The sequence below is a fragment of the Carcharhinus amblyrhynchos genome, chromosome 26, assembly GCF_965287045.1.
Source record: "Carcharhinus amblyrhynchos chromosome 26, sCarAmb.v2.hapA, whole genome shotgun sequence".
NCBI classification, from domain to species: Eukaryota; Metazoa; Chordata; class Chondrichthyes; order Carcharhiniformes; family Carcharhinidae; genus Carcharhinus; species Carcharhinus amblyrhynchos.
The window spans coordinates 27346563-27372606 of record NC_137349.1 but is presented as its reverse complement, the minus strand read 5'-3'; the positions used below and the strand labels follow the sequence as shown (position 1 = coordinate 27372606).

The 26044-nt window shown below is 42.1% G+C and overlaps 1 protein-coding gene across 1 annotated transcript in view; it reads left to right on the top strand.

Annotated features, from left to right (window-relative positions):
* timm44 (translocase of inner mitochondrial membrane 44 homolog (yeast)) overlaps positions 1 to 16178 on the top strand; it is an 80442-nt gene extending 64264 nt beyond the window's left edge. The window contains exons 12-13 of the mRNA XM_080212700.1: positions 7013 to 7123; positions 15798 to 16178. Coding sequence (XP_080068826.1) covers positions 7013 to 7123; positions 15798 to 15917 — 231 coding nt within the window. The 3' untranslated portion in view covers positions 15918 to 16178. The remainder of the gene's footprint in view (positions 1 to 7012; positions 7124 to 15797) is intronic.
* Positions 16179 to 26044: the final 9866 nt, after the last annotated feature.

The following is a 26044-nucleotide window of genomic DNA, read 5'->3' as shown; positions in this document are numbered from 1 at the left end:
ATTTCTCAGGTACTTAGAATTAATGCTTTGCTTTAAAAGTGCTCTGGGAGGACGCCTTCACTGAATTTATCCTCCAAATTCAACCTTGAAGGCAATGCCAGGAACTTGTAGCGATCTGAAAATTGTGGCTGTAGTTCCTGCAATGCATCCTTTACTACAATACAGCTCCTGTTTTCTTTCTATATTGGTGAATAATGGAAATTGACCCCCGGAATTTGATCTTGTATTCATGGCATTCACATGCAGTGGGCTTAGTACAGGGATGAAGTAAACAACAGGACAAATAACAAACTGAATTTAACAATAGCAAAGGGCTGGGAATACACATCTGGTCAGACAACTTTTGTTGAGGAACAGAAGTTGATGCTTCAGATCCTAGCACCTTTCCCAAGAGCGGAGGAACGGTGTTGAGCCTGAATTGTTACTGACTGAGTTCTGCTTCTCCATAGATGCTGCCTAACCTGTTGACTATTTTCAATATTTTCCAGGATTGTTATTAGATTTTCAGCTTCTGTGGTGTTTTGCCTTTTTTGTTTAATGGCTGAATTTTAAGCATTCATGGCTGTGAGGTTGGTGTCAGATTGCTACAAACAAGTTGAATGATGTGTCAACATCATATGCAGGCTCACTGGAAAATTATAGGAGTTCCCTTTACGACCAAGTAATTTCTATACAGTTATAAACTCAATAACAGCATCTGAAAAGCCCACAATTGGGGATTAAATAGAGAATTAAATAGGTTGCAAAAGTATCACTTGGGACATTTGAATCCTGATTCTGTTCTTCTTCAGTAATAGTCATGACATGGTGATGCTGGCATTGAGCTGGGATAAACACAGTAAGAAGTCTCATAACACCAGGTTAAAGTCCAGTAAGTTTATTTGATAATAAACCCACAAGCTTTCGGAACGCTGCTGCCTCACCTGACAAAGGAACAGCGTTCCGAAAGTTTGTGGGTTTATTATAAAATAAACTTGTTGGACTTTAACCTGGTGTTGTGAGACTTCTTACTCTGTTCTTTATCCAACAGAATTATAAAATTATTACGGCACAGAAAGAGACCATTTAGCCAGTCATATCTGCATTGACTTTCTAAAGGAACAAGTCTCAGCCTTTAGCCTTCTCCCCAATTACATTGCACTTTTTTTTTCAGATAAAAATCTGAAAAAGTAATCTGAAATTGCTGTTCCCCATTGAACCTGCCTCCACTACACTGTCTGACATTGCATTCCTGATTCCAACCACACTGTACTTGAAAGGATTTCCTTATATCAATATTGCTTCTTTTGCCAGTTACCGTAAATATATGCCACGTTGTTCTCAGCCCTTCCAACAATGGGAACAGCTTTTCCATATCTACTGTATCTGGACCCTTCATGATTTAGTATGCCTGTATCAAATGTCCTCTCAACCTTCTCTGAGGAAAACAGTCCCAAACTCTCCAGTCTGTCTACACAACTGAAAATCCTTGTCTTTAGAACCATTTTGGTGAATCTTTTCTGCACTCTCTGCAATGTTATACAATGTAGGAGCAGACGTAGGCCATTCCACCCAGCAAGTCTGCTCCACCATTCATAGCATCTCAACAGTGCAGAAGAAGGCCATTCAGTCCATTGATTCTGCACTAACTCTCTGACAGAGTATTTTACCTAGGCCCTCTCCTCAACCCCATCCCCATTACCTCATACGCTTATCATGGGTAATCCATCTAACCTACATTCAATAAGATCATGGCAGATCTGATATGCTAATCCTCAACTTCACTTTCCTGCTTTATCCCCATACCTTTGATTGCCTTACTGATTAAAAAATTATCTATCTCAGCCTTGAACAGTTAATGACCCAGTCACTCTATGCTGTGCAGTAAAGAATTCCATAGTCTCACTATCTTCTGAGAGAAGAAATGCATTTACATTCTTCTTAAGGTGTGGTGCCCAGAAGTGAACATACTACACATTTGAAGCTGAACCAGTGTTCTATACAAGTTTAGCATAACCTTCTTGTTTTTGTGCTCTATGCCTCTTTTAATAAAGCCTACCGTGCTATATGCTTTATTAATTGTGCTCTCAATCTGTCCTGCCACCTTCAATGACTTGCATACATATAAACCAGTGTCCTTCTGCTCTTATAAACTCCATTAGAATTGTATCCTTTATTTTGTGTTGTTTCCTCACATTCTTCCATTCAAAATTAATCACTTCACATCCTCTGCATTGAATTTCATCTGCCACATTTCCACCCACCCTACAAATCTGTCTGTCTTTCAGAATGTCACACTGTCCTCTCCCTTGCTCATAATGCTTCTAGTTTTGTGTCATCTGCAAATTTTTAAATTGTGCCCTTTATACCAAGGTCTTAGTTCATTAATAGGAACCTAAAACCAATCTCTAGGGAAATCCACTACAAACCTTCCTCCAGTCTGACAAACATCCATTAACCACTAATCTCTGTTTCCAATCACTTAGCTAATTTTGTATCCATGTTACTACTGTCCCTTTTATTCCATGAGTTATAACTTTGATCACAAGTTTGTTGTGTGTCACTTTATCAGATGCTTTTTGTAAGTCCCTCAACATCAACAGCATTAGGCCTCACCAATCTCCTCTATTCCCTCATCAAAAACTCCAACGAGTTAATTAAACACAATTTTCCCTTAACAAATCCAAACTGGCTCTCCGTAAATACTCCACAGTTGCCCAAGTGACTATTAATTTTGTCCCAAATTATCGTACCTAGAAATTTCCCTACAAACTTGCTGGGCTTATCTGTGCACCCGTTTTTGAACAAGGGTGCAACATTGGCAATGCCATTTGTGCCCAATAGATGGGACAGTTTGAGACATTTGTATCAAATGACAGCAAACAAAGACAGAATTAATTATTTGCGTGTCAAAATTACCATCTCTTTCTCCATAAAAACATCACTTGTTTTATTAGCTTCTGTATGTTTTGGACAAGAATATTTCAAGAAGTAAAAAAAGACTATCGGACCCAAAAACCTGTCTCTTTTTGATCTCAGTCCAAGCTCTGAAACTTTCAATATTATTGCTGTTTAGAAACAGATGTAATGACGACTATATTTATACTGTTCACTTCACTTCTTCTGCTAACTAGTTCTACAACTCAATTATATAAAGGAAATAAGCTTCCTTTTCTCTTTCTTATTTATTATCTATGTTGCCATAAATTTTAACTGCTTACCATAATAGATAATTTGCCCAACAGATTTTACAACCCCTTCTGAATTATTTAGCCTTAAAAGCCTCTCCACCTAATGAAAAATATCCAATCTTTCCTCAGGACATAAATTCCTGACAATCCAAACCACGCATGCCCCCTTTCAAGGGCAGTAATATTCTACTGGAGTTAGACACACAAAGCTGCACATGGAACAGGAAATGGGGTCTGATCAAGACTTTATGAACATATCGATGTAACCCCCTCCAGACCAGTACAACCTTTCAAACTGTAGCTTCGCGTTCATTCCCCAATAACTTTGCACCAATAAGCTTAAACCCTATCTCTAAAATATTTTTCACCAGTCCTAATTTCTTCTTTGACTCAGTGTAAATTTTCATTCCATTCTTGTGACATGCCTTTATTATGTTAAAGCTTCTGTACATAAATGCAGATTGGTGTTGTGTTCTGCAGCATATGTTTTAGGTGAGCCCACTTTGCCCTATTTCCTACAAAATCACCATAACCTTTTGACCCTGGATCTCCCATTTTGATAAACAAAAGATGCAATGCATGGCAAGAACCATCAAAGACTATTTGGATACAGACACAAGCTTAACCTGTATTTGAACTTGGCATTTGGGAAGAAGGAAGACACAGCTAAATGCCTTCTTAGTATGGCTTATTGCATTGAGCAAAAGATAGAATCTGCAAGCATCCAGCTGTGTTCAAAGAATTTCCCGACCTCGGCTGTTTATTTGACAGCCACATTCTAAAAATATTTTGCATCCAATGTACTGAATAACATCAATAATATAAAGAAATGATCACAGCATTTGCTTTAATAATGAGCTTATCAATGATGTGTATTGTCACTCAAGATAGTCCCATCCAATGTTCTGAAGTGTTTTGCAGCCAAATTTTAGTGATTCTTGACTTCACTAGTTAGTGAATTATTGATAGTTTTGTACATGCTGCCTGAAGCTGGTGGATGCTTGAAGTAGCTATATGGCCTTAGTGAATACTTAATGCTGTTTTTCCTATTTGTCAGTGCAGTTAATATTAATGAGAATGCATTGACCCAACAGCGTGAACTTTAGGCTAAACCTTCATTACTGGGCATTACTGGTCAGGAGGCCTGACACTGATGAATGTAAAAATGTTAGCTACAAAGAGAAACTGAAATCACAGAAACATTTTGGAAATACATTGCTCTGTACGCCTTTGAAAGGGACAGACTAACATTTCCACTAATAGCCTGAATTTTTTGTCTGTCAGATGCATTGTATATTTTACAGGCTTGGAAGCAAGTACAAAGTGCTCTTCTGACCACAGTTGGCCCCAGAATGGAGTTTCATGCTGGCTGGCTAGTTAATGGGCAGCCAGATTGAAATGCTGTGAAACACTGAGCGCTGCTGAAGAGGATGGGAATAGGGCAGGCACTGAGTAATGTGGGGGGGGAGGTCCAGGCTGGAACTTCTCTCAGGGGGACAGCTACTGCAGAGCTGACTCGGGGCTGCAGACCTGAGAAAAATAAATAGCGACAGAAAAACTATGTAGGGTGTATCTAGACAGCACATTCATATACAAACTTCAGTCCCCAGGTGCTTTTTTTGAATTTTTATTTCAGCCCAGACACTTCATCCTGCCCTGGATCCAGGTTGAAGCTTAAACATTAAGGCCGCATGGCCAATCAGCGTGCCATCATCCGTAAAAGCAGGCGGGACATGTTGATTTGCAGTCAATTGGCCCCTCTATAGGCTATATTGCCTGCTTGATAGCGGACATATTTCAGACTATTGTGCCACTGCAGACCGAAATATTGCGTGAGACATCGGGATGCACACCCATCGTCTTCTGTGATTTCACACACTCCTAGGTCGGGTGTGTGCTTGCCTGAGCTATGTAACATTCCAATCAATGTGTTTTAGCAAAGGTCTCCTGCTGTCATTTAACTTTTGCTTTTTAGATACCCTCAGTTTCCCACATTGTTTATTTACACTTTGGTTGAGGGCCTGTTTTTCGGCCTATCCTGATTTCCTTCTCAGATGCAGTGGTGTGTGGCTCTGTGTGCAGGGATCAGGGGGTTGGCACAATGAGATGGTGAGGAAACCCCCAGAAGTGGGAAGTAAGATGGGTTGCAATTACCTGCTAACTAAATAAGACGTTTTTTATTGATCAGTTACATGCCACAGGCAGCTATATTCACTTAATTCAGTTGAATAATGGTGTTTATTATGCCTCAAGCCCATAACAAGTTAGCACTAAGTGCTGGTATTAATAACTAAAGTGACCCGTTCCAAACTATGTATAAACTAAGCTACTCGCTATCCGTTTTATTCAATACTTGTGAAGATTTGTGGCCTGGCCATGTTAGTAGTCCCAATGCCACTTGAGTGACAGGAGGGGTAGAAGCTCATGTTACTCTAAACGTTTCCATCACTTGTACACTATAGTCTGATGTTGTATTCTAGTACAGTCAACCTTCGTCAAGCATTTGGCTGGTTTAAATAATAATGGCATTTTAAATTGATGTTTTCTCTGACAAAATGGAATAGTAACAACTAGACTTCACCTACAGCACAATGATGGGATGACATGAAAGATAAACCTCATGTTTCACTGAGTGTTGATTTTATTTTTTTGAATGAAATGTAACAGCTGAATATGATGTAAGGTTGAATTCTTCTGGTGTGATTCTTTTTTTAACATCCTGGTGCTCAGGTCCCTGGATTAAAAGTTCTGTAAATGTCAAAGCAGCAAGAAAATATCTTAACTTGCGCTGATTATGATTAGATTGTTTCCTTTTAAATTGCTGGAGTAAATTCAGCTGAATTCCTGTTGGAATGCAAAGATTCACAATGATTATCTGTGTACGGTGAAGCAGTCATATTCTGCTCTCAGAATGACAGTCTGGCTAAGATTGAAGCCTTGTTTTGTGAGAATTATCTCTAGTTTTAGAACATAAGAACATAAGAAATAGGAGCAGGAGTAGGCCATCCAGCCCCTCGAGCCTGCCCCGCCACTCAATAAGATCATGGCTGATCTGTCGCTGCTCAGTTCCACTTTCCCTCTCCATTCCAGCTGTGGTCTTTTCACATTAAGTTACATTTTACAGCCTGAAACCTCTGGTTGCTTTGACTTCAATTTCCTGGAAGCACTGAATCTTGCTGTGATGTGATTCCATGGAAACCAGTCACCTTCCAACTGTTCACTCATGTACTCTTAATGAGTGAACTGTAGATGGTGAACATCAGCAGGCAATGCCTGCTTTACAAGCCCAATATTGTCATTATCTGATGGAATGCACTGCACTTTACAACAGGCATCACTGAATAATGATCAGCAGCAGCTTGGGCTGATTATTTTCCTCCCTCTAATGCAGAGGCCAATTCCAGCAACCCTACTGCCAGCCCAGCTGAAGTTAGCTAACTGTGTATCCAGACTTGGAATTGAATCTAAGACTTCTGTTCTATTTAACTCACTACTTATTGCCGTAACCAGCTGAGACGTTGGGAAGTCAGGAAACCAAAACAGGAACGACATGGTAAATAGTGCATCATCATCTCATCTTAGGGCAGTGTTAAACTTTGTAATAGCAAAAGAAAAATCTAATTTCCTTCACTGATTGATTTACCCTGTGCTGGTATCACAGCAATGACAGTGCATTTCATGCCACAACATCAGGTGAGCCCACTCCAATTGGTTTCTATAAACTACTGATTGAATTGAACTGTCAAGTGAAGCTTCCTTGTGAAAGGGAATGTATTGATGGTTTGTGGGACTGTGGAAGCATTTCTTGCAGTCTGACACTATTTGTTTCTATTTGATTGCAGCTGGCTATGGGGAAAATGATGGAGCAGGGACCTGTTCTAATTATCACCTTCCAGGCTCAGCTTGTCATGGTCATCAAGAACCACAATGGAGAGGTGGTGGAGGGCAACCCGGTATGTAATTCACAGTCCCTGAAAATGGCACTGAGCGTAACACACATGCTGTCTTAACCAAGAATCTGTTGGACCCTATGTACACCTTCTGTAAAATATTGTCACTATAAAATCATGTCACTATAAACAGCCTTAGAGCCTTAGCTGATGGAAGGCAATCTCTTTGTAAAAATCAGCTGGTTTTCATGAAGTGGCAATGTTTGTTTACTTGGTGCACAAATAAAATTGTGAGAAATAAGAGTTATGGAATAAGATTTTAGGAAAGGGCGCTTAAGTTAAAATCATGAGCCCATTTTATCTTATTCCTTGAGAGAAAAAGAATCAAGGGATAGAAACTAGGGAGGTGAGGTTGATTCTTTGGATTTTTTTGGGCACTTTCGCCCTTGCAAATTCCCATTTTCTATGGTTTGTGTTGCAATCTGTACATTGACAATGAGAATAGTATTAGACCTGGTTGTGATTCTCTTCCCATGGCCGATTACTTGCTGATATTCACTGAATAGTCTTGAACATTAAGAATGTGTGACTGAAATGCGGGCGCAAAGTCCTGACCCTGCTAGGTTTTTCATCTGGAAGATCCCTCAAAGTCTGAAAGATATTTGTTTCACAAAGAAGCTAAGGAAATGCAACTCAGTGCCATCAGTCATGTAGGAACAGAACCCTCATACCTGTTGAACCATTCAACCGCAAGCATGGGAGAGAAACCAGCTGTGATTGGAGGAGCAATGAAAGCTGGCAACTACAAGTAAAGTAAAAGTAACGTATTTATTAGTCACAAGTAGGCTTACATTAACACTGCAATGAAGTTACTGCGAAAATTCCCTCGTTGCCACACTCCAGCACCTGTTTGGGTACACGGATAGAGAATTTAGCATGGTCAATCTACCTAACCAGCACATCTTTCAGACTGTGAGAGGAAACCGGAGCACCCTCTGGTTTGCTCCCGGAAATGCTACACAGACAAGTTGGGAATTGATCTGGGGTCCCTGGCACTGTGAGGCAGGAATGCTAACCACTGTGCCACTGCCCTTGTATGTGAAGGTCTCTAGGACCGCTGCTCACCAATCTTTCCCGTGGCTCTGGCCACTTTGCCACGTTCCTGGTGCTCTGGTTCGACTCTGGCTGCGTTCCCCAGTCCTTAGTGACTCCCTGGTTCTTGGTGCTCCTCGGCAGGCCTCAGGCCTTGCTCCAGGTCTCTATTCCTCTCTCTCCCTCCACCCTTCCCAACCAATATGGTGAGGGAGAGTGAGTGAGAGGGTGGCTGGGTGTGTGATTTATTAGGGCAGTTGGGTGTGTATGAGGGAGATGCACGCAAACTTGGTTGAATAAATCAATTTGCACATTTTCTGTTTTAAAATTCACAAAATTGAAAATAATTACATATCTTAAATGCCAACAAAGAGGACAGGAAAACAGTCAAATAATTTATTTTTGTTCTTGTATTTATATGCAAAGATACCATTTAAATCTACTAGTGGATCACCCATTGTGTGAGTCATGGCTGTTCAGATATAGTAAGAAGTCTCACAACACCAGATTAAAGTTCAACAGGTTTATTTGGTAGCAAAAGCCACTGGCTTTCGAAGTGCTGCTTCTTCATCAGGTGAGTGGGATTTCAGTTCACAAACAGGGCATATAAAGACACAAACTCAATTTACAAAATAATGGTTGGAATGCGAGTCTCCACAGGCAATCAAGTCTTAAAGTTACAGACAAGTGAGTGGAGAGAGGGTTCAGCTCAGGTTAAAGAGATGTGCATTGTGTCCAGCCGGGACAGTTAGTGAGATTTTGCAAGCCCAGGCAATTCGTGGGGGTTACAGATAGTGTGACACAAACCCAAGATCCCGGTTGAGGCTGACACCATGTGCGTGGAACTTGGCTATCAGTCTCTGCTCAGCGATTCTGCGCTATCGTGTGTCGTGAAGGCCGCCTTGGAGAACAGGAAGGAAATGAAGGGAATAGATAGAGTCAACAGTGGCAGGCTTTTCCCTAGATTGGGGACAACTATTACGAGAGGTCACGATCTAAGGGTGAGGGGGGAGAAGTATAATTTGGATACGAGAGGAAGGTTTTTCACGCAGAGGGTTGTGGGGGTATGGAATGCGCTACCGAGTAAGGTGGTGGAGGCAGGCACGTTGGACTTGTTTAAGGTTTACTTAGATAGACACATGAGTGAAACAGGGATAGAGGGTTATAGAAGACGGTATTAAAAAGGGTCAGAGCCTTGGGACGACACTGGAAATGTAATATTACATGCTAATGTTTTGTCTCTTTTAATCCACAGGTGTCGGTCCACCTTGTTGTCAAACGAGGGGCATGCACACGGTGGGTCGTGCGTGGGCTGCTCTTGGAGGTTTCGAGAGTGGCCTAGTACTTCGTGTCGTTGTGTGTGCTTAATCCTGGACCAGCAGACGGGCACCACAACAGCTCAGTGACTATCACTGCTAGCTGTGCAGATACATGGATTTGGGCCTGTGTCTGTGGGAGTTTGCGCATTCTCCCTGTGGTTGCGTGGGTTTCCTCCGGTTTCCTCCCACACCCCAAAGATGTGCTCTTAGGCTGATTGGTGTACCAAATTGACCCTACACTATTCTCCCCTGAATCTGGCTACATTAGGGGTACCATTCACATACACACGGGGCAGGGTAGGTGTAGGAAAATGCTTTGTTGAAATGGCGGCGCGGGCTCGTTGGGCTGAAGGGCCTGTTTCCCGTGCTGGGTTGTTCTTTGTTGTTGTAACACTTACCTGAAGATCAGAGGCCAAATGCCCATGACCGCCGAAGTGTTCCCCAACAGGAAGAGAACACTCTTGCCTGGTGATTGTCGAACTGTGTTCATTCATCCACTGTTGTAGCGTCTGCATGATCTCCTCAATGTACCATGCCTCGGGACATCCTTTCCTGCAGCATATCAGATAGACAATGTTGGCCGAGTTGCAAGAATACGTACTGTGTACCTGGTGGATGGTGTTCTCACGTGAGATGACGGCATCTGTGTTGATGATCCGGCACGCCTTGCAGAAGCTGCTGTGGCAGGGTTGTGAGGTGTTGTGGTCACTGTTCTCCTGAAGGCTGGGTAGTTTGCTGCAGACATTGGTCTGTTTGAGGTTGTGGGGTTGTTTGGAGGCAAGAAGTGGGGGTATGGGGATGGCCTTGGCGAGATGTTCGTCTTCATCAATGACATGTTGAAGGCTCCGGAGAAGATGTCATAGCTTCTCTGCTATGGGGAAGTACTGGACAATGAAGGGTACTCTGTCTGCCATGTCCTGTGTTTGTCTTTTGAGGAGGTTGGTGCGGTTTTTTGCTGTGGTGTGTCAGAACTGTTGATCCATGAGTCGAGTGCCATATCCTGTTCTTATGAGGGCATCTTTCAGTGTCTGGAGGTGTCTGTTGCAATCCTCCTCATCTGAGCAGATCCTATGTATACAGAGGGCTTGTCTGTAGGGGATGATAACAAGACCTCTTTACCGCACAGGACCTTCAACCGATGCTACACACTATTTACATTGATTACATTGTCATCCTTTGGACTCATGGTGAACAATGTCATCCATGTATCTAGCATATAGCATCGGTTGAAGGTCTTGTTATCATCCCCTATGGACCAGCCCTCCGTATATACACAGGATCTGCTCAGATGAGGAGGATTGCAACAGACACCTCCAAACGCTGAAAGATGCCCTCATAAGAACAGGATATGGCGCTCGACTCATCGATCAACAGTTCTGATGTGCCACGGTGAAAAACCGCACCCACCTCCTCAGCAGACAAACACAGGATACAGCGGACAGAGTACTCTTAGTCATCCAGTACTTCCTCAGAGCAGAGAAGCTCCAACATCTTCTCCGGAACCTTAAAAATGTCATTGATGAAGACAAACATCTCGCCAAGGCCATCCCCATACCCCCACTTCTTGCCTTCAATCGCACAACCTCAAACAAACCATTGTCCGCAGCAAACTAGCCAGCCTTCACGAGAACAATGACGACGACACCACACAACCTTGCCATAGCAACCTCTGCAAGACATTCCAGATCATCGACACGGATGCCATCATTTCACGTGAAAACACCATACACCAGGTACATGGCACATATTCTTGCAACTCGGCCAACATTGTCTACGTGATGTGCTGCAGGAAAGGTTGTCCCGAGGCATGGTACATTGGGGAGACCATGCAGACGCTACGACAATGGATGAATGAACACCGCTCAACAATCGCTAGGCAAGAGTTCTGTTCCTTTTGGGGAACACTTCAGTGGTCACGAGCATTTGGCCTCTGATCTTCAGGTAAGCATTCTCCAAGGCGGCCTTCATGACACACGACAGCACAGAATCGCTGAGCAGAGACTGATAGCCAAGTTTGAAACATATGAGGAAGGCATCAACTGGGATTTTGGGTTCATGTCGCACTATCTGTAATTCCCACGACTTGTCTGGGCTTGTAAAATCTCACTAACTATCCTGTCTGGAGACAATACACATCTCTTTAATCTGTGCTTAACCCTCGCTCCACTCTCATTGTCTGTAACTTTAAGACTTGATTGCTTGTGGAGACTCGCATTCCAACCATTACTTTGTAAATTGAGTTTGTGTCTTTATATGCCCTGTTTGTGACCTGAAATCCTACTCACCTGATGAAGAAGCAGCGCTTCGAAAGCAAGTGGCTTTTGCTACCAAATAAACCTGTTGGACTTTAACCTGGTATTGTGAGACTTCTTACTGTGTTTACCCCAGTCCAGCGCCAGTATCTCCACATCATGTTCAGGTGTACACAGAATATAAAGTACAGAAATAGGTCATTTAATCCAAGCAGTCCACGCTGGCATTTATCCTCTAAACTAGCTGCCTCTCATATTTTCTCATCTAAATCTATCATTAAAATTCTCCAGACTTATCTAGTTTCCCCTTAAATGCATCTATTCTGTTCACTTTGACTACTCCCTGTGCTCCATAAGTTTCTTCTGAATTCCCTGTTTTATATCGATGGCCTCTAGTTATGCTGTTCCTCACAAGTGAAATCATTTCCACTTATCCAACCGTATCAAAACTTCTCATAATTTTTCACAATTTTTAAGGTCTTTATTGAACCTTTATTAGATTTCATCTTGTCCCTTTAGCAAGAGAAAAGATATCGAACCATTTAACCCTTTCCTGATTTGGACCCCTACAGTTCTGGTATCATCATCGTATATTTCCACTGCATATGCTGCAATGGCTCTATATCCTTTTTATCATATGGTGGCCAGAACTGCATGTAGTCCTCTTAATTGTGGTCTAATCAAGATATGATACAGGTTTAGCATCACTTACCTAATTTTCAGTTCCATCCGCCTCAAACTAAAGCCTAATGCCTGTTTCTTGTGACCTTCCTTACCTGTGTTGCAACTTTTAGTCACTGATGTATTTGTACTGCATCTTCGAACAATAAGTGATTCCCCCCCTGCCAACACATTTAACTGTAGTGAGCTCTGTTTGTCAATTTTTTGCTGATTCTGCAAGTTTATTAATGCCCTCCTGTGCAGTTCTAATCAGTATTGACAATGCCCCCTCCCCATTTGGTGTCATCTGCAAATATGGAAATTGTGTTTTTGATTCCAAGGTCCAAATTGTTAATGTAACTGTGAATAGTGTAGGTCCCAGCACTGATCCTAGTGGGACAGCATTTCCTACTTTCTACCACTCTGAATATCTACTCTTTACTCCCACTGTCTGTTTGGGTTTGAAGATAGCTAGCAATCCATCCTGCCACCTGCCCCCTGACTGCACATTCTTTGACCTTATTCATTAGTCTATTATGGGATACCTTATTGAATGCCATTTGAAAATCCAGATAATTCACATCTACTGCATTACCATTAAAACAGGATTTCTGCAACTTGTGCTGACTATTGATGTTTCTTTGTTTCTGGTTGTTTTTCCATTCTCTCCTTTGGTAGGGATTCCACTGGCACAGTGGTTAGCACTGTTTCCTCACAGGACCAGGGACCTGGGTTCGATTCCCAACTTGGATCACAGTCTGTGCAGAGTCTGCATGTTCTCCCCATGTCTGTGTGGGTTTCTCCAGTTTTCTCTCTCAGTTCAAAAGACGTGATGATTAGGTGCATTGGCCATGATAAATTCTCCCTCGCTGTACTGAACAGGCGTCAGAAGGTGGCGACTAGGGGTTTTCACAGTAACTTCATTGCAGTGTAATGTAAGCCTATTTGTGACACTAATAAATAAACTTAAAACTTAACTTACTACTGACATTAAGCTGACTGGCCTATGATTTCCTGGCCATGTTTCACCTCTCAAAAATATTGATTACATTAGCTATCTGCCAGTCTTCTGGCACTATACCCTTTTCTAATTATTAAACACGAGGAGGAAGGCCTCTTGTATTTCAACAGAATCTAGGGAAGAAATAAGTGGATGCAATGCATCTGGTTCAGGGGTTTTATCTTTGTGTTTGATTTATTCATTCAATACATTTTTGTTTTATTTTAACTTTACTTATATCATTGCTCCTCTCATCATTCAAAGTCAGTCAACAATTTCTATCCCCTGGAAAATTCCAAAGCAAAATAACTATTCAGTATTTTTGCCCTCTATTATTACCTGTGGCATTATCTTGTTTCTGCCATAACAGTCCCATTTCAATCCCAGCCTTCCTTTTTTAATTGACATGCTGGTAAAATATTTTGTTTCGTGTTCCTTCATATTTTCATTTCATAGTTTTTCTTTGCTTTTCCTAATTGTTTTTTGACACCTCAGCTAATCTCTTTGTTTTCTTATCATGCACTCATGTCTACATAGTTAATATACATAACAGCTAATGTCCCAGATGCCACTGTCACTGTTCCTGGATGCGTCCTGTCCCACCAGCAGAACTGTTCTCAGCCACAAACTGTAACCACATGGCCCAACATATCTCCCACTCTACCACTACCTCCAAGCCAGGGGATTAATCCTAGTTCAATGAAGTGTGCAGGAAGGCATGACAGGCATAACTAAAATGAGGTTACAACCTGGTGATATTACATCACAGGACAAAGCTAAGCAATTCCATAATCATCAGATCAATCTAAGCTCTGAAGTCTAAACGAGAGGTTGGCTGTCCCTGATGAATGCAAGAAGAAAAGCTTTGACTTTATTGTCTCTTTTCTTTACAATATGCAAGTTCTGTGCTACCAAATGACAATATGAGACATCAGTTAATCTTTGTAACATTCAGACTCCTCTGCTGTCCACATATTTAATATAAATAATAGATAATGTCCCAGACACCACTGTCACTGTTGCAGGATGTGTCCTATCCCACCAGCAGGACAGACCCAGCCGAGCTGACAGCACAGTGGTATTCAATCAGGAGGGAGTTTCCTTGGGAGTTCTGAACATCGGCTCTGAACCCCATGAAGTCTCATGGCACCAGACCAAAACTGGGCAAGGAAACTTCCTCCCGATTACCACACATCATTCCCATCAGCTAGAGAATCAGTACTCTTCCAAGCCAGGGGATCAATGCTTTAACAGCATTGTCTCTTTTTTTGTTAATGATATTAAAGTTCTATACTACCAAATGACTATATGTAACCTATCAGTTATTCTTTGTAACTTTCATGGTACAGAGCTTCACATTAATAGCAGAATAAAATGTTGTGCATTATATGAATTTTAATGCTCATATCTTATTTTTAAAAACGGTATCATCTAACTTATGAGCAATGTCATGTGGGATGTAACACATTCAGATATACATAAATACTCTGTGGAATCATTTTGCTTTGTCATTTATATGACAAAATGGATAGACCTGTAGAACATTATGACAATTCTGGAATCCTCATGTAGTAAAAACAGAATTTGACTTGTATGATTCTGGAAACTTGTGGCTTTGGTAGGTGCAGATGTCTGACTATCAAAGATTTTAACAAATACTGGCGACTTGAGTTGAGTCCGAATAAGATAATTGGGAAAAAAAATCATTTTCACACCTTGTATTCAGGATAATGTGATTGGCCTTTCTTGGTGACTCCTGGAGTGGCGATATATCAGATAGCAATTTTGATAATAGAGACCGAGTTAATATTTCAAAACCGATGGCAGGTCATTGGCCTGAAACATTAACTCTTGCTTCTGTCTCCAGATGTTGCCGAACCTGTTGAGTTTTCCACCTTTTCCAATTTTTATTTCAAATTCTCTGCTCCTGCGGTGTTTCTCTTTTGAATTCAGTTCAACAAATCCGGTGCCTCAAACCTCAGAAACAGTTAAGGGCAGGTGTAATTAGTTAGCTTCAGAGCCTTCTTAATTCAAATGTTTGTTAAAATTTATAGATGTATTTAATAATAGGTTGCTTCAAAGCAGTTTCACAAAACCCACGATATTAGAGTAATTAGAAAGATGAGTATGTTGATTTGATTTACATTACGGCACACAGAATGTCTGCTCTAGGACTGCTGTGTCAACTTTCATATTAAATTAGCCTCTTTAAAATGGGCCATATTGATGGACTCATTTTAAGGCCTTATACGAGGTTCCATTTATGTTAGTATTTCACTCAGACAGCAGTAAATCAGTAAGTTGCATAAGAGCTTTAATGGTAATTGCTGGAGTGTTTTTGCAGTGAACAGTGTGTACTCATTTTTTTCTTTCTTTCCCCCTCCCCCACTCCCTTTTTTTAATATCTCTCCCAGGATAAAGTCTTGAGGATGCTTTACGTGTGGGCTCTTTGCAGAGATCAAGATGAGCTTAACCCGTATGCTGCATGGAGGCTCCTGGATATTTCTGCATCAAGCTCAGAACAGATCCTATAAGGGAAGGGCTTGAGAATCAAGAGTCCTGCACTGTTCCATCAGGAAATGTCTCTGCCAAAATGTGCCCACAAATGTTTATGTGTACCACATGATGTTTCAGTTGGCAGAGCCTTAAGACTCAAGGGTGCTTATGTGGCAAAAGAGGACTGAGGAGGTTTTTGGTGCCACCATATACTGAGTATGAAAGCACATGTACCCAGGTCTATGGGTAGCAGTGGGAGTAAAGCATGGCTGCTGTATTGTAAATAATTTGTATTAAATAAAAAGTAGAACTTTTTCTAATAGTATGATATTTGGTTGAGAGTTCCTCTTTTTGCCAGTTCCCTTTGTTGTTCCACCTTCCCAGCTGTTGTATTTAATATAAAATACTCAACTGATCTCCAATCCTAGGAGGATAATAGTGGGGAGGTGAGGTGAGGTGGTGGCATAGTGGTATTGTTGCTGGACTAGTAATCCAGAGACTCAGTGTAATGCTTTGGGGACTGGGGTTTGAATCCCACCATGGCAGATGATGAAATTTGAATTCCTTCAGGTGATATTCAACATGGAGGAGTACTGATTCAGAATTCAGTCTTATTATGCCCAACTAGGCTGAACTTTTTTCATGGGCCAACTTTATCTCTCTGGATTTTACCATATTCACCAACCTCTCCTATATCCGTCATCCTCATGTTCTCTCTGTATCTTTTCAGAAATACATCTAATTGTCAGGATTCTGGTAGTTTTGTGGAATATCACTGACCATCTGAAATTTCAGTTTGGTGGTGAAAGGTGAAGAACGGGGAGGTGACGGCCTAGTGGTATTATCGCTGAACGATTAATCCAAAACTCAGCTAATGTTCAGAGGACCCAGGTTCGAATCCTGCCATGGCCAATGGTGGAATTTGAATTCAATAAAAATATCTGGCATTAAGAATCTACTGATGACCATCAAACCATTGTTGATTGTCAGAAAAACCCATCTGGTTCACTAATGTCCTTTAGGGAAGAAAATCTGCTGTCCTTACCTGGTCTGGCCTACATGGAGTGTACATATTACAGAGAATGAGGTGCTGGAAGTCTTAAAGTGTACCAAGGTAGATAAATCCCCGGAACCTGATGAAGTATATCCCAGGACGTTGTGGGAGGCTTGGAAGGAAATTGCCGGTCCCCTAGCTGAGATATTTGAATCATCAATAGTCACGGGTGAGGTGCCAGAAGATTGGAGAGTGGCAAATGTTGTGCCTTTGTTTAAAAAGGGTTGCAGGGAAAAGCCTGAGAGCTACAGGCCAGTGAGCCTCGCATCTGTGGTGGGTAAATTGTTGGAAGGTATTTTGAGAGACAGGATCTACTGACATTTAGAGATGCAAGGACTGATTAGGGACAGTCAGCATGGCTTTGTGAGTGGAAAATCACGTCTCACAAATTTAATTGTGTTTTTTGAAGGGGTAACCAAGAAGGTAGATGAGGGCAGTGCAGTTGATGTTGTCTACATGGACTTCAGTTTGTTGCATGCAGTTAAACCTCAGGGGATCCAGGGTGCAGTACCTAAATGGATACAAAATTGGCTTCTTGAGAGAAGTCAGAGGGTGGTTGTAGAGAGTTGTTTTTCAAACTGGAGGCCTGTGACCAGCGATGTGCCTCAGGGATCAGTGCTGGGTCCACTGTTGTCATTTATATTAATGATTTGGATGAGAATATAGGGGGCATGGTTAGTAAGTTTGAAGATGACACCAAGATTGGTGGCATAGTGGACAGTGAAGAAAGTTATCTCCAATTGCAAAGGGATGTTGATCAATTGAGCCAGTGGGCTGACGAATGGCAGATGGAGTTTAATTTAGACAAATGCGAGGTGATGCATTTTGGTAGATTGAACCAGGGCAGGACTTACTCAGTTAATGGTAGGGCACTGGGGAGATTTACGGAACAAAGAGATTTAGGGATACATGTTCATTCGTTCCTTGAAAGTCATAGATGGACAGAGTGGTGAAAAAGGCATTTGGCATGCTTGGTTTCATTGGTCAGAACGTTGAATACAGGAGTTGGGACATCTTGTTGAAGTTGTATAAGACATTGGTAAGGCCATACTTGGAATATGTGTGCAATTCTGGTCACCCTATCATAGAAAGGATATTAAACTGGAAAGAGTGCAGAGAAGATTTACTAGGATGCTACTGGGATTTGATGGATTGGGTTATAAGGAGAGACTGAATAGACTGGGACTTTATTCTCTGGATCGTAGGAGGATGAGGGGTGGCCTTATAGAGGTCTATAAAATAATGAGGGGCATAGACAAGGTAGAGATAGTCAATATCTTTTCCTAAAGGTAGAGGAGTCTAAAACTAGAGGGCATAGGTTTAAGATGAGAACGGAGAGATACAGAAGTGTCTAGAGGGGCAATTTTTTCAGAGAGGATGGTGAGTATCTGGAACAAGCTGCCAGAGATTGTAGTAAAGGCGGGTACAATTTTATCTTTTAAAAAGCATTTAGATAGTTACATGACTACGATGGACGTGGAGGGATATGAGCAAATGTGAGCAATTGGGATTAGCTTAGAGGTTAAAAAAAAGGGTGGCATGGACAAGTTGGGCCGAAGGGTCTGTTTCCATGCTGTAAACCTCTATGACTCTGTGACTCCAGACCCACTTAAATGTCCTCAGGGATTGCAATAAATGCTGGCCCAGTCAGTGAATCCCACATCTTGTGAATGAATATATTTTTAAAAAGTATTTGTTTGGTGCAGTAGAAATTAGCCAGAAGCAAAATGATGGGGATTATTCAACTGACGGTCACTTGACCCAGAGTTCTGGGCCAGAAACAAAATAATTTACAATGATTGTAGCTGTTGGAGGTTGATCATTTCCTCAAGGAGGAGTCAGCTTCTTTATCAGTGACATCTCTCTATCATGTCAGGACTTTGTCCATTAACTGATACTACTGTTTCAGTTACATATGCAAGCTCTACAAGAAGAGTTGGGTAATTGGCAGGTAACAACCATCTTCAACAAGGAAAGATTTGGCCACCTCTGTTGGTCTTCAGTTGCAGCATTGTTGCTAAGATCTCCACTATCAAAATCCTAGGGTCAAAATTTATTAAGCTTAACTGGACCAACCACGCTAATTCAGTGGCTACTAGAGCAAGGCAGCAGTTGTGTGATAAGAAATTCGCCTCCTAAAAATTTCCTCCATATACAAGTCAAGAGTAGAGTATGATAACCTGGAACAAAAACAGAAAATGCTGGAAAATCTCAGCAGATCTGACTGTCTGTGGAGAAAGAATAGAGCCAACGTTTTGAGTCTGGATGACTCTATCAGAGTTGAAGATAAAAGAAAATAGGATTTGGTTTATAGTGTTGGGGGGGGTAGAAATGAGATTGATGTCAGACAAAAAGAGAATGTAAATGGTGGTGCTCATGGCTAAGAACGGCCATTAAGAAACCAATAGGATAACCTGGTGATCTGCATTCACAATGACAATCAAGCACAGCATCATCTGGGACAGAGCAGTTGTCTTCATTAGCACCCTGCTACAGGATTTGGATATTCACAACACCACCAGTGGCTGCTGTACAAATCACCAACAGGCTGCAGTACAACAATTTGCCAAGTTTACTTTCACATTTCACTCCTCTACCTTCTTCCTATTATTTGGTGGTCCATAGTAGATACTCATTAATGTAATCATTCCTCTAATGTTCCTTAATTCTAACCAGATAAACCTCCCCTTTGACTCATTTGACAACATCACTCTCTTCAACTTATATTGGTTTCTTTGATCAATACTGCCCTCCAGTTCTTTTTATTCCTTTCCTATTGTTCCAGAATACCTTGTATCCAGGAGTATTAAATTCTCAATCCTATTATTGCCACTATATTAATGTCATGTCATTAACCAACTCCTGTAGCTCACCAATGTTATTTACCGTGTGATGTGCATTTACATATAGGCACTCCCAAAACCATCTTAGACTGGGACTCACATTTGTCTCCTACCTGATCCTTCCTATTCACTTTTTTAATTTGTTAAAGGGAAGTGGGCATCACTGGCTAGGCCAACATTCACTGCCCACTGCTAATCGTCTTTGAAAGATGGTAGTGAGCTGCCTTATTGATTCACTGCAGTTCGTGTCTCGATATACCCACAGTTAGGGAGGGAATTCCAGGATTTTGACCCAGCGAGAGTGAAGGAACGACAATGTATTTCCAAGTCAGGGTGGTGAGTGGCTTGGTGGGATCTTACAGATGGTGTTTCCATGTATTTGCTGTCCTGGTCCTTCTAGGTGGTAATAGGTGCTGTGTAAAGAGCCATGTTGTATTCCTGCAGTGTCGAACCAGGATTTGATGTTATTAGTAGAGTTGGGGATATACCAGGCTGTGTAATTGTGGTTAAGTACAATTCTGCTGGTGGCCCCCAGAGCCTCAAGAATGCCCAGCCTTGAGTTGCTAGACCTGTTTGAAGTCTAGTCCATTTAGCATGGTGATAGTGCCACACAACACAATAGAGAGTATCCTCAAGGAGTTTATCTCCACAAGGACTGTGGGGTGGTCAATCCTACCAATACTGTCATGGACAAATGCACCTTCAGCAGGCAGATTGGTAAGGATGAGGTCAAGATTGCTTTTCCCTGTTTTTGATTCCTTCACCATGTGCTGCAAAGCCAGCCTAGCAGCTATGCCTTTTAGTACCCTGCTGTAGAACACTACAGCATAGAAACAGGCCCTTTGGCCCTTCTTGGCTGTGCCGAACCATTTTTCTGCCTAGACCCACTGACCTGCACCTGGGCCATAACCCTCCACACCCCTCTCATCCATGTACCTGTCCAAGTTTTTCTTAAATGTTAAAAGTGAGCCCGCATTTACCACTTCATCTGGCAGCTCATTCCACACACCCACCATGTGAAGACTCCCCCCCTAATATTTCCTTTAAATTTTCCCCCTTCACCCTTAACCCATGTCCTCCAGTTTTTTCTCCCCTAGCCTCAGTGGAAAAAGCCTGCTTGCATTCACTCTATCTATACCCATCATAATTTTATACACCTTTATCAAATTTCCCCTCATTCTTCTACACTCCAGGGAATAAAGTTCTAACCTATTCAACCTTTCCCTGTAACTCAGTTTCTCAAGTCCCAGCAAAATCCTTGTAAACCTCCTCTGCACTCTTTCAACCTTATTAATATCCTTCCTGTAATTAGGTGACCAAAACTGCACACAATACTCTAAATTCGGCCTCACCAATGTCTTATACAACCTCACATAACATTCCAACTCTTATAATCAATACTTTGATTTACAAAGGCCAATGTACCAAAAGCACTCTTTATGACCCTATCTACCTGTGACGCCACTTTTAGGGAATTATGTATCTGTGTTCCCAAATCCCTCTGTTCTACTACACTCCTCAGTATCCTACCATTTACCATGTATGTTCTACTTTGGTTTGTCCTTCCAAGTGCAATACCTCACACTTGTCTGCAGTAAACTCCATCTGCCATTTTTCAGTCCATTTTTCTAGCTGGTCCAAATCCCTCTGCAAGCTTTGCAAACCTTCCTCACTGTCCACTACACATCCAATCTTTGTATCATCAGCAAATTTGCTGACCCAGTTTACCACACTATCATCCAGGTCATTGATATAGATGACAAACAACAATGGACCCAGCACTGATCCCTGTGGCACATCACTAGTCACAGGCCTCCACTCAAAGAAGCAATCCTCCACTACTACTCGCTGGCTTCTTCCATTGAGCCAATGTCTAATGCAATTTACTACCTCTCCATGAATACCTACTGATTGAACCTTCCTAACTAACCTCCCATGTGGGACCTTGTCAAAGGCCTTACTGAAGTTCACGTAGACAACATCCACTACCTTCCCTTCATCCACTCTCGTGGTAACCTCCTTGAAAAACTCTAATAGATTGGTTAAACATGACCTACCACACACAAAGCCAGCTCGCTGTGTGCTGGTACCACAGAGCTAGTCTTGGCGATGGACATTAAAATCCCCCACCCAGAGTACATTCTGCACCCCTGCCAATCTCAGTGCTTCCTCCAGGTGATGTTCAACATGAAGGAGTACTGATTCATCAGCTGAACTTGCGGTAAGGTGGTGATCAGCCGGAGGTTTCCTCGCCCATGTTTGACCTAATGCCATGAGACTTCATGCGTCAAGCTGATGTTGAGGATTCCCAAGGCAACTCCTTTCAGATTGTTACCACTGTGCTGCCACCTCTGCTGTGTCTGTCCTACCAGTGAGACCTGGCAGGACCAGGAACAGTGATGTTGGTGTCTGGGACATTGCCTGTAAGGTATTATTCTGTCAATATTTCCATGTTAGGCTATTGCTCAATAGTCTGTGAGACAGCATTCCCAATTCCCAAGCCCCCAGATATTAATAAGGAGAACTTTGCAGGTTTGACAGGGCTGGGTTTGCCAATGTCATTTCCAGTGCCTGTGTTGATGCCAGATGGTCAGTCTGGACTCATTCCCTTTTGTAGGCTTCATAGCAGTTGGATACAAATAGTGATTTGCTCATTTCCGAGGGGATTCAAACCACATTGCTGTGGGTCTGGGATCACATATAAGCCTGACCAGATAAGTGCAATAGGCTTCCTTCCTTGAAGGAACCAGATGGGTTTTTATGAGCATGGTTATCACTAAACTTTTAAGTTCAGTTTTTTCATCAAATTCCACCACTTGCAGGGGTAGGATTCAGACCTGGGTCCCCAAAGCATTGTCCCAGGTCTCTGGATTAGCAGTACAGCAATATTACCACAACACCACTGCCTCTCCAGCTGTTTATCTCTCTACAAGTCCTCTGTGTACCTTGTTCTTACTCTCTAACTTTTTTGTACTATGGCCCATTTTGTATACATTTCTACTCAGATTAAGTCATCTCTAACTTGGAGATGTTGGGTGAGGAATGAAGCTGGATATCAGCAGAACACGTAGATTCGTAGAGGTGATTTGAGACTGTGCTTTGTGACATTTCTTGCATTGTGAAAGGCAGCATCTTTGATCCTCGTTTTTTTTTGTCTTGTCACTGTGAGTCATGTTGCGTCTATTCCTCTATTATAGAAGGACGCTTGGCCGTGTTCCATTTCTCATTTTCCTCAATGACCTGAAGGATATATTAAAAGTGACATTCTCTTTGCTTTCTGATACTGCCCTTTAGAGTGACTTACTGAAAAATGAGTAGCAGCTGAATCACTGCAGAATGCAGATAAGAAGGGATTGAAACATCTGTTGAACAAATGATTAAATATCTTCAACACTAAAAGGAGAGCGGCTACAAAATTCAGATGCACCGTGTATCTTTTTTCAACACCGTCGGTGTGGTTTTGACTCCAGAATGGTGTCTGTGGCACATGGGTGCCCTTCTGAATGCTGGCCAAGCTGGAGGAGTTTGGTGACGGAATGTCTGCTGGAAGGATGAAGTTCATAACATGTCAGCACGTACATCTGATTTAATGTCGTTCACTCAATTTTGAAACTCAATGATCTCGCTAAAGCCTTCTCTTCGGCTTTCAGTTGCTAGAAGGACATTGCCTCTCCCACCCCCAGCCTCCCCCAGTGTTTCTTAACTGGATCATCAACATTGTGGATTCTAGAAGAGTTTAAAATTACTGCAGACAGTGGTCTAGCACATTCTTGAAGGATTGTCCTGGCTTCAAAAGTTCTGCACAGTGTCTTGCTCCCAGACAAGGGTGCAGTGCTTTGCATTCCCCCAGGTCTGCGGCAGGAGTGTCACAGAACTCAACCAGTTCTTGGTGTATGGTCACGTGCAGTGAATCATGAATGCCCAGCATCCAGGCAGCAATCATGATACACCATGAGTCATTGCATTGCATTACTGGCCATGATAAACCAGAGGGTAGCTAATAGATTCAGGCCACATGGCTCATTGCTCAGACCTGAAACTATACAATGAAAGCTGTGCTGCCACACAAAGCAACACTTACGCTAATTTGAATGTTCTGGAGGAGTCCTCCTCGGTGAGCGTTCATGTCATGATGTAGAGATGCTGGCGTTGGACTGGGGTAAACACAGTAAGAAGTCTCACAACACCAGGTTAGAGTCCAACCAGTTTATTTGATAGTAATCTCACAAGATTTTGGAAACGGTGTTCCTTCGTCAGGTGTGTGGAAGGTTCTGATCAGAGAAGGGCATATAAAGTCACACACAGTTTACAGAATACTGATTAGAATGCAAGTCTTTACAACTAACCTGCTATTCAAGTCTTAAAGATGCACAAGAAATACGTGTTGACCAGCTGAGGAGGTATAGAAAGCAACTGACTCAACCCTTTCCTGGCTGGACTCTCTGGCTGACTAACACTGACACTTCCTGCCCAGGCGTTCCGTAAGAGATTCATTCAACTACAAAACCAGTGACCACCAGCTCCATTCCTCATTCACCAACAGTCCCACATCTTACCTTCTTCTGTCTGTTACTGAACATCACAATGCTCTCTTGGTACAAATTAAAGCCACCACACAATATGATGAAAAAACAAATACATATATCAAAAGCAAAATGCTGCAGAGGCTGGAAATCTGAAATTAAAATAGAAAATGTTGGACATACTCAGCAGGTCTGACAGCATCTGAGAGAGATACAAAACTCAACTAGTCACTCTGTGCATTTCCAACAGCTCATATGCCACCCCATCAAGGTGATTATCTAAATCTTCTGCTGTAGAACATGTGCAATCTTGCTCTCTGTTAAGCTGGTACCTGCACTCTCTTGCCCCCTGTCCTGGCTGCAGCCTGTCATGCCATGTGCAAATCTTCCCTGTGTGATAACCTCTGAAGTACACATGCTCTGTCTGTGAGTTGGTGGCTGCAAGTGTGAGAGTGAGTGACAATGTTTCTTCGCTGTCTTCCTGCTCTTTCACCTCCTCTTCTTTCACTATAGCCACAACTGCCATTCTTGAGTATCTAAGAGGAAAAAGATATGGTAGCACCATGGCTGGTGTTGCTGCTTCACAGTGCTGGGGAACCAGGTTCAATTCCAGCCTCGGGTGACTGTCTGTGTGGAGTTTGTACATTCCCCCGTGTCTGCTTGGGTTTCCTTCAGATGCTCCAGCTTCCCCCGACAGTCCAAAGATGTGCAAATTAGGTGGATTGGCCATGCTAATATTGCTCATTAGTGTCCCAAGATGCGTAGGTTAGATGGATTAGTTGTGGTAAATGTGTGGGGTTATGGGGACAGGGCGGGGGAAAGGGCCTGGGTAATATATCTGTCAGAGAGTCGGTGCAAACTTGATGGACCGAATGGCCTCCATCTGCACTGTAGCAGTTCTTTGGAGCTATGGAATAACGTTAGGGTTATGTTGAGAGGAATCGGGGAAAGGAAGTGATGCTTGCTTACAATATTTGGAGCTTGTAAATTGTAAGAGATTGTGGGAAGGGGAGGAGTGAGATGTGAGGATGATTGGACATGAGCAAGCCAAAACTTTAGGTAATTTTAGCCGTGTCACTGGCCACACCCTCAGGTCTGGCTACTCGACTGAAGGCATCAATTATGCTGGGGGTAAGGACATTGCCATTGCATGTACCCTGCTGGTTCAATGCTGCTGCTTCCGATTGTGAAAGTGTTATGATCCTTTCTTAGACCAAGGATTCGGGGGGGGAGATCCAGTGAGGGATTAATAATATTTTGTTTAAAGTAGATGAACTTTGAGATCCAGGATGCCCATTTTTGGAATAAAACCACAAGATTCCATGGATTTTGAACAAACAGACGTAAATTTTACAAAACAAGTTCAGAAAGATTAAGCAGTATATATCTTGCACTCTTAACATTCAGGGTAAATATACATGTGAATTAACAGATGAACTGTGTGTTGGATACACCACACAACAGAGTAGATGGCAGATGCAACCAAGACAGATTTTACACCCAGGCTTGAGTAAAAAACAAGTCTAACAATCTCATTGAAACTCTGTCTCATGAGGAATTCCTAGCTTCACCTTCAATGATCTTTTCTTGGAATTCTCTCCAACAGTCACTCCCACTCAGACAGTTTTAACAATGGCACACCATACAGAGTTTCAATCTTATCTTCCAAGATTCCTTTTCCCTGGATTTGAGAGAATAGTCAAACACTAGCTCACAGGTGTAATTGCAGCTCTTTGGCTGTGCCT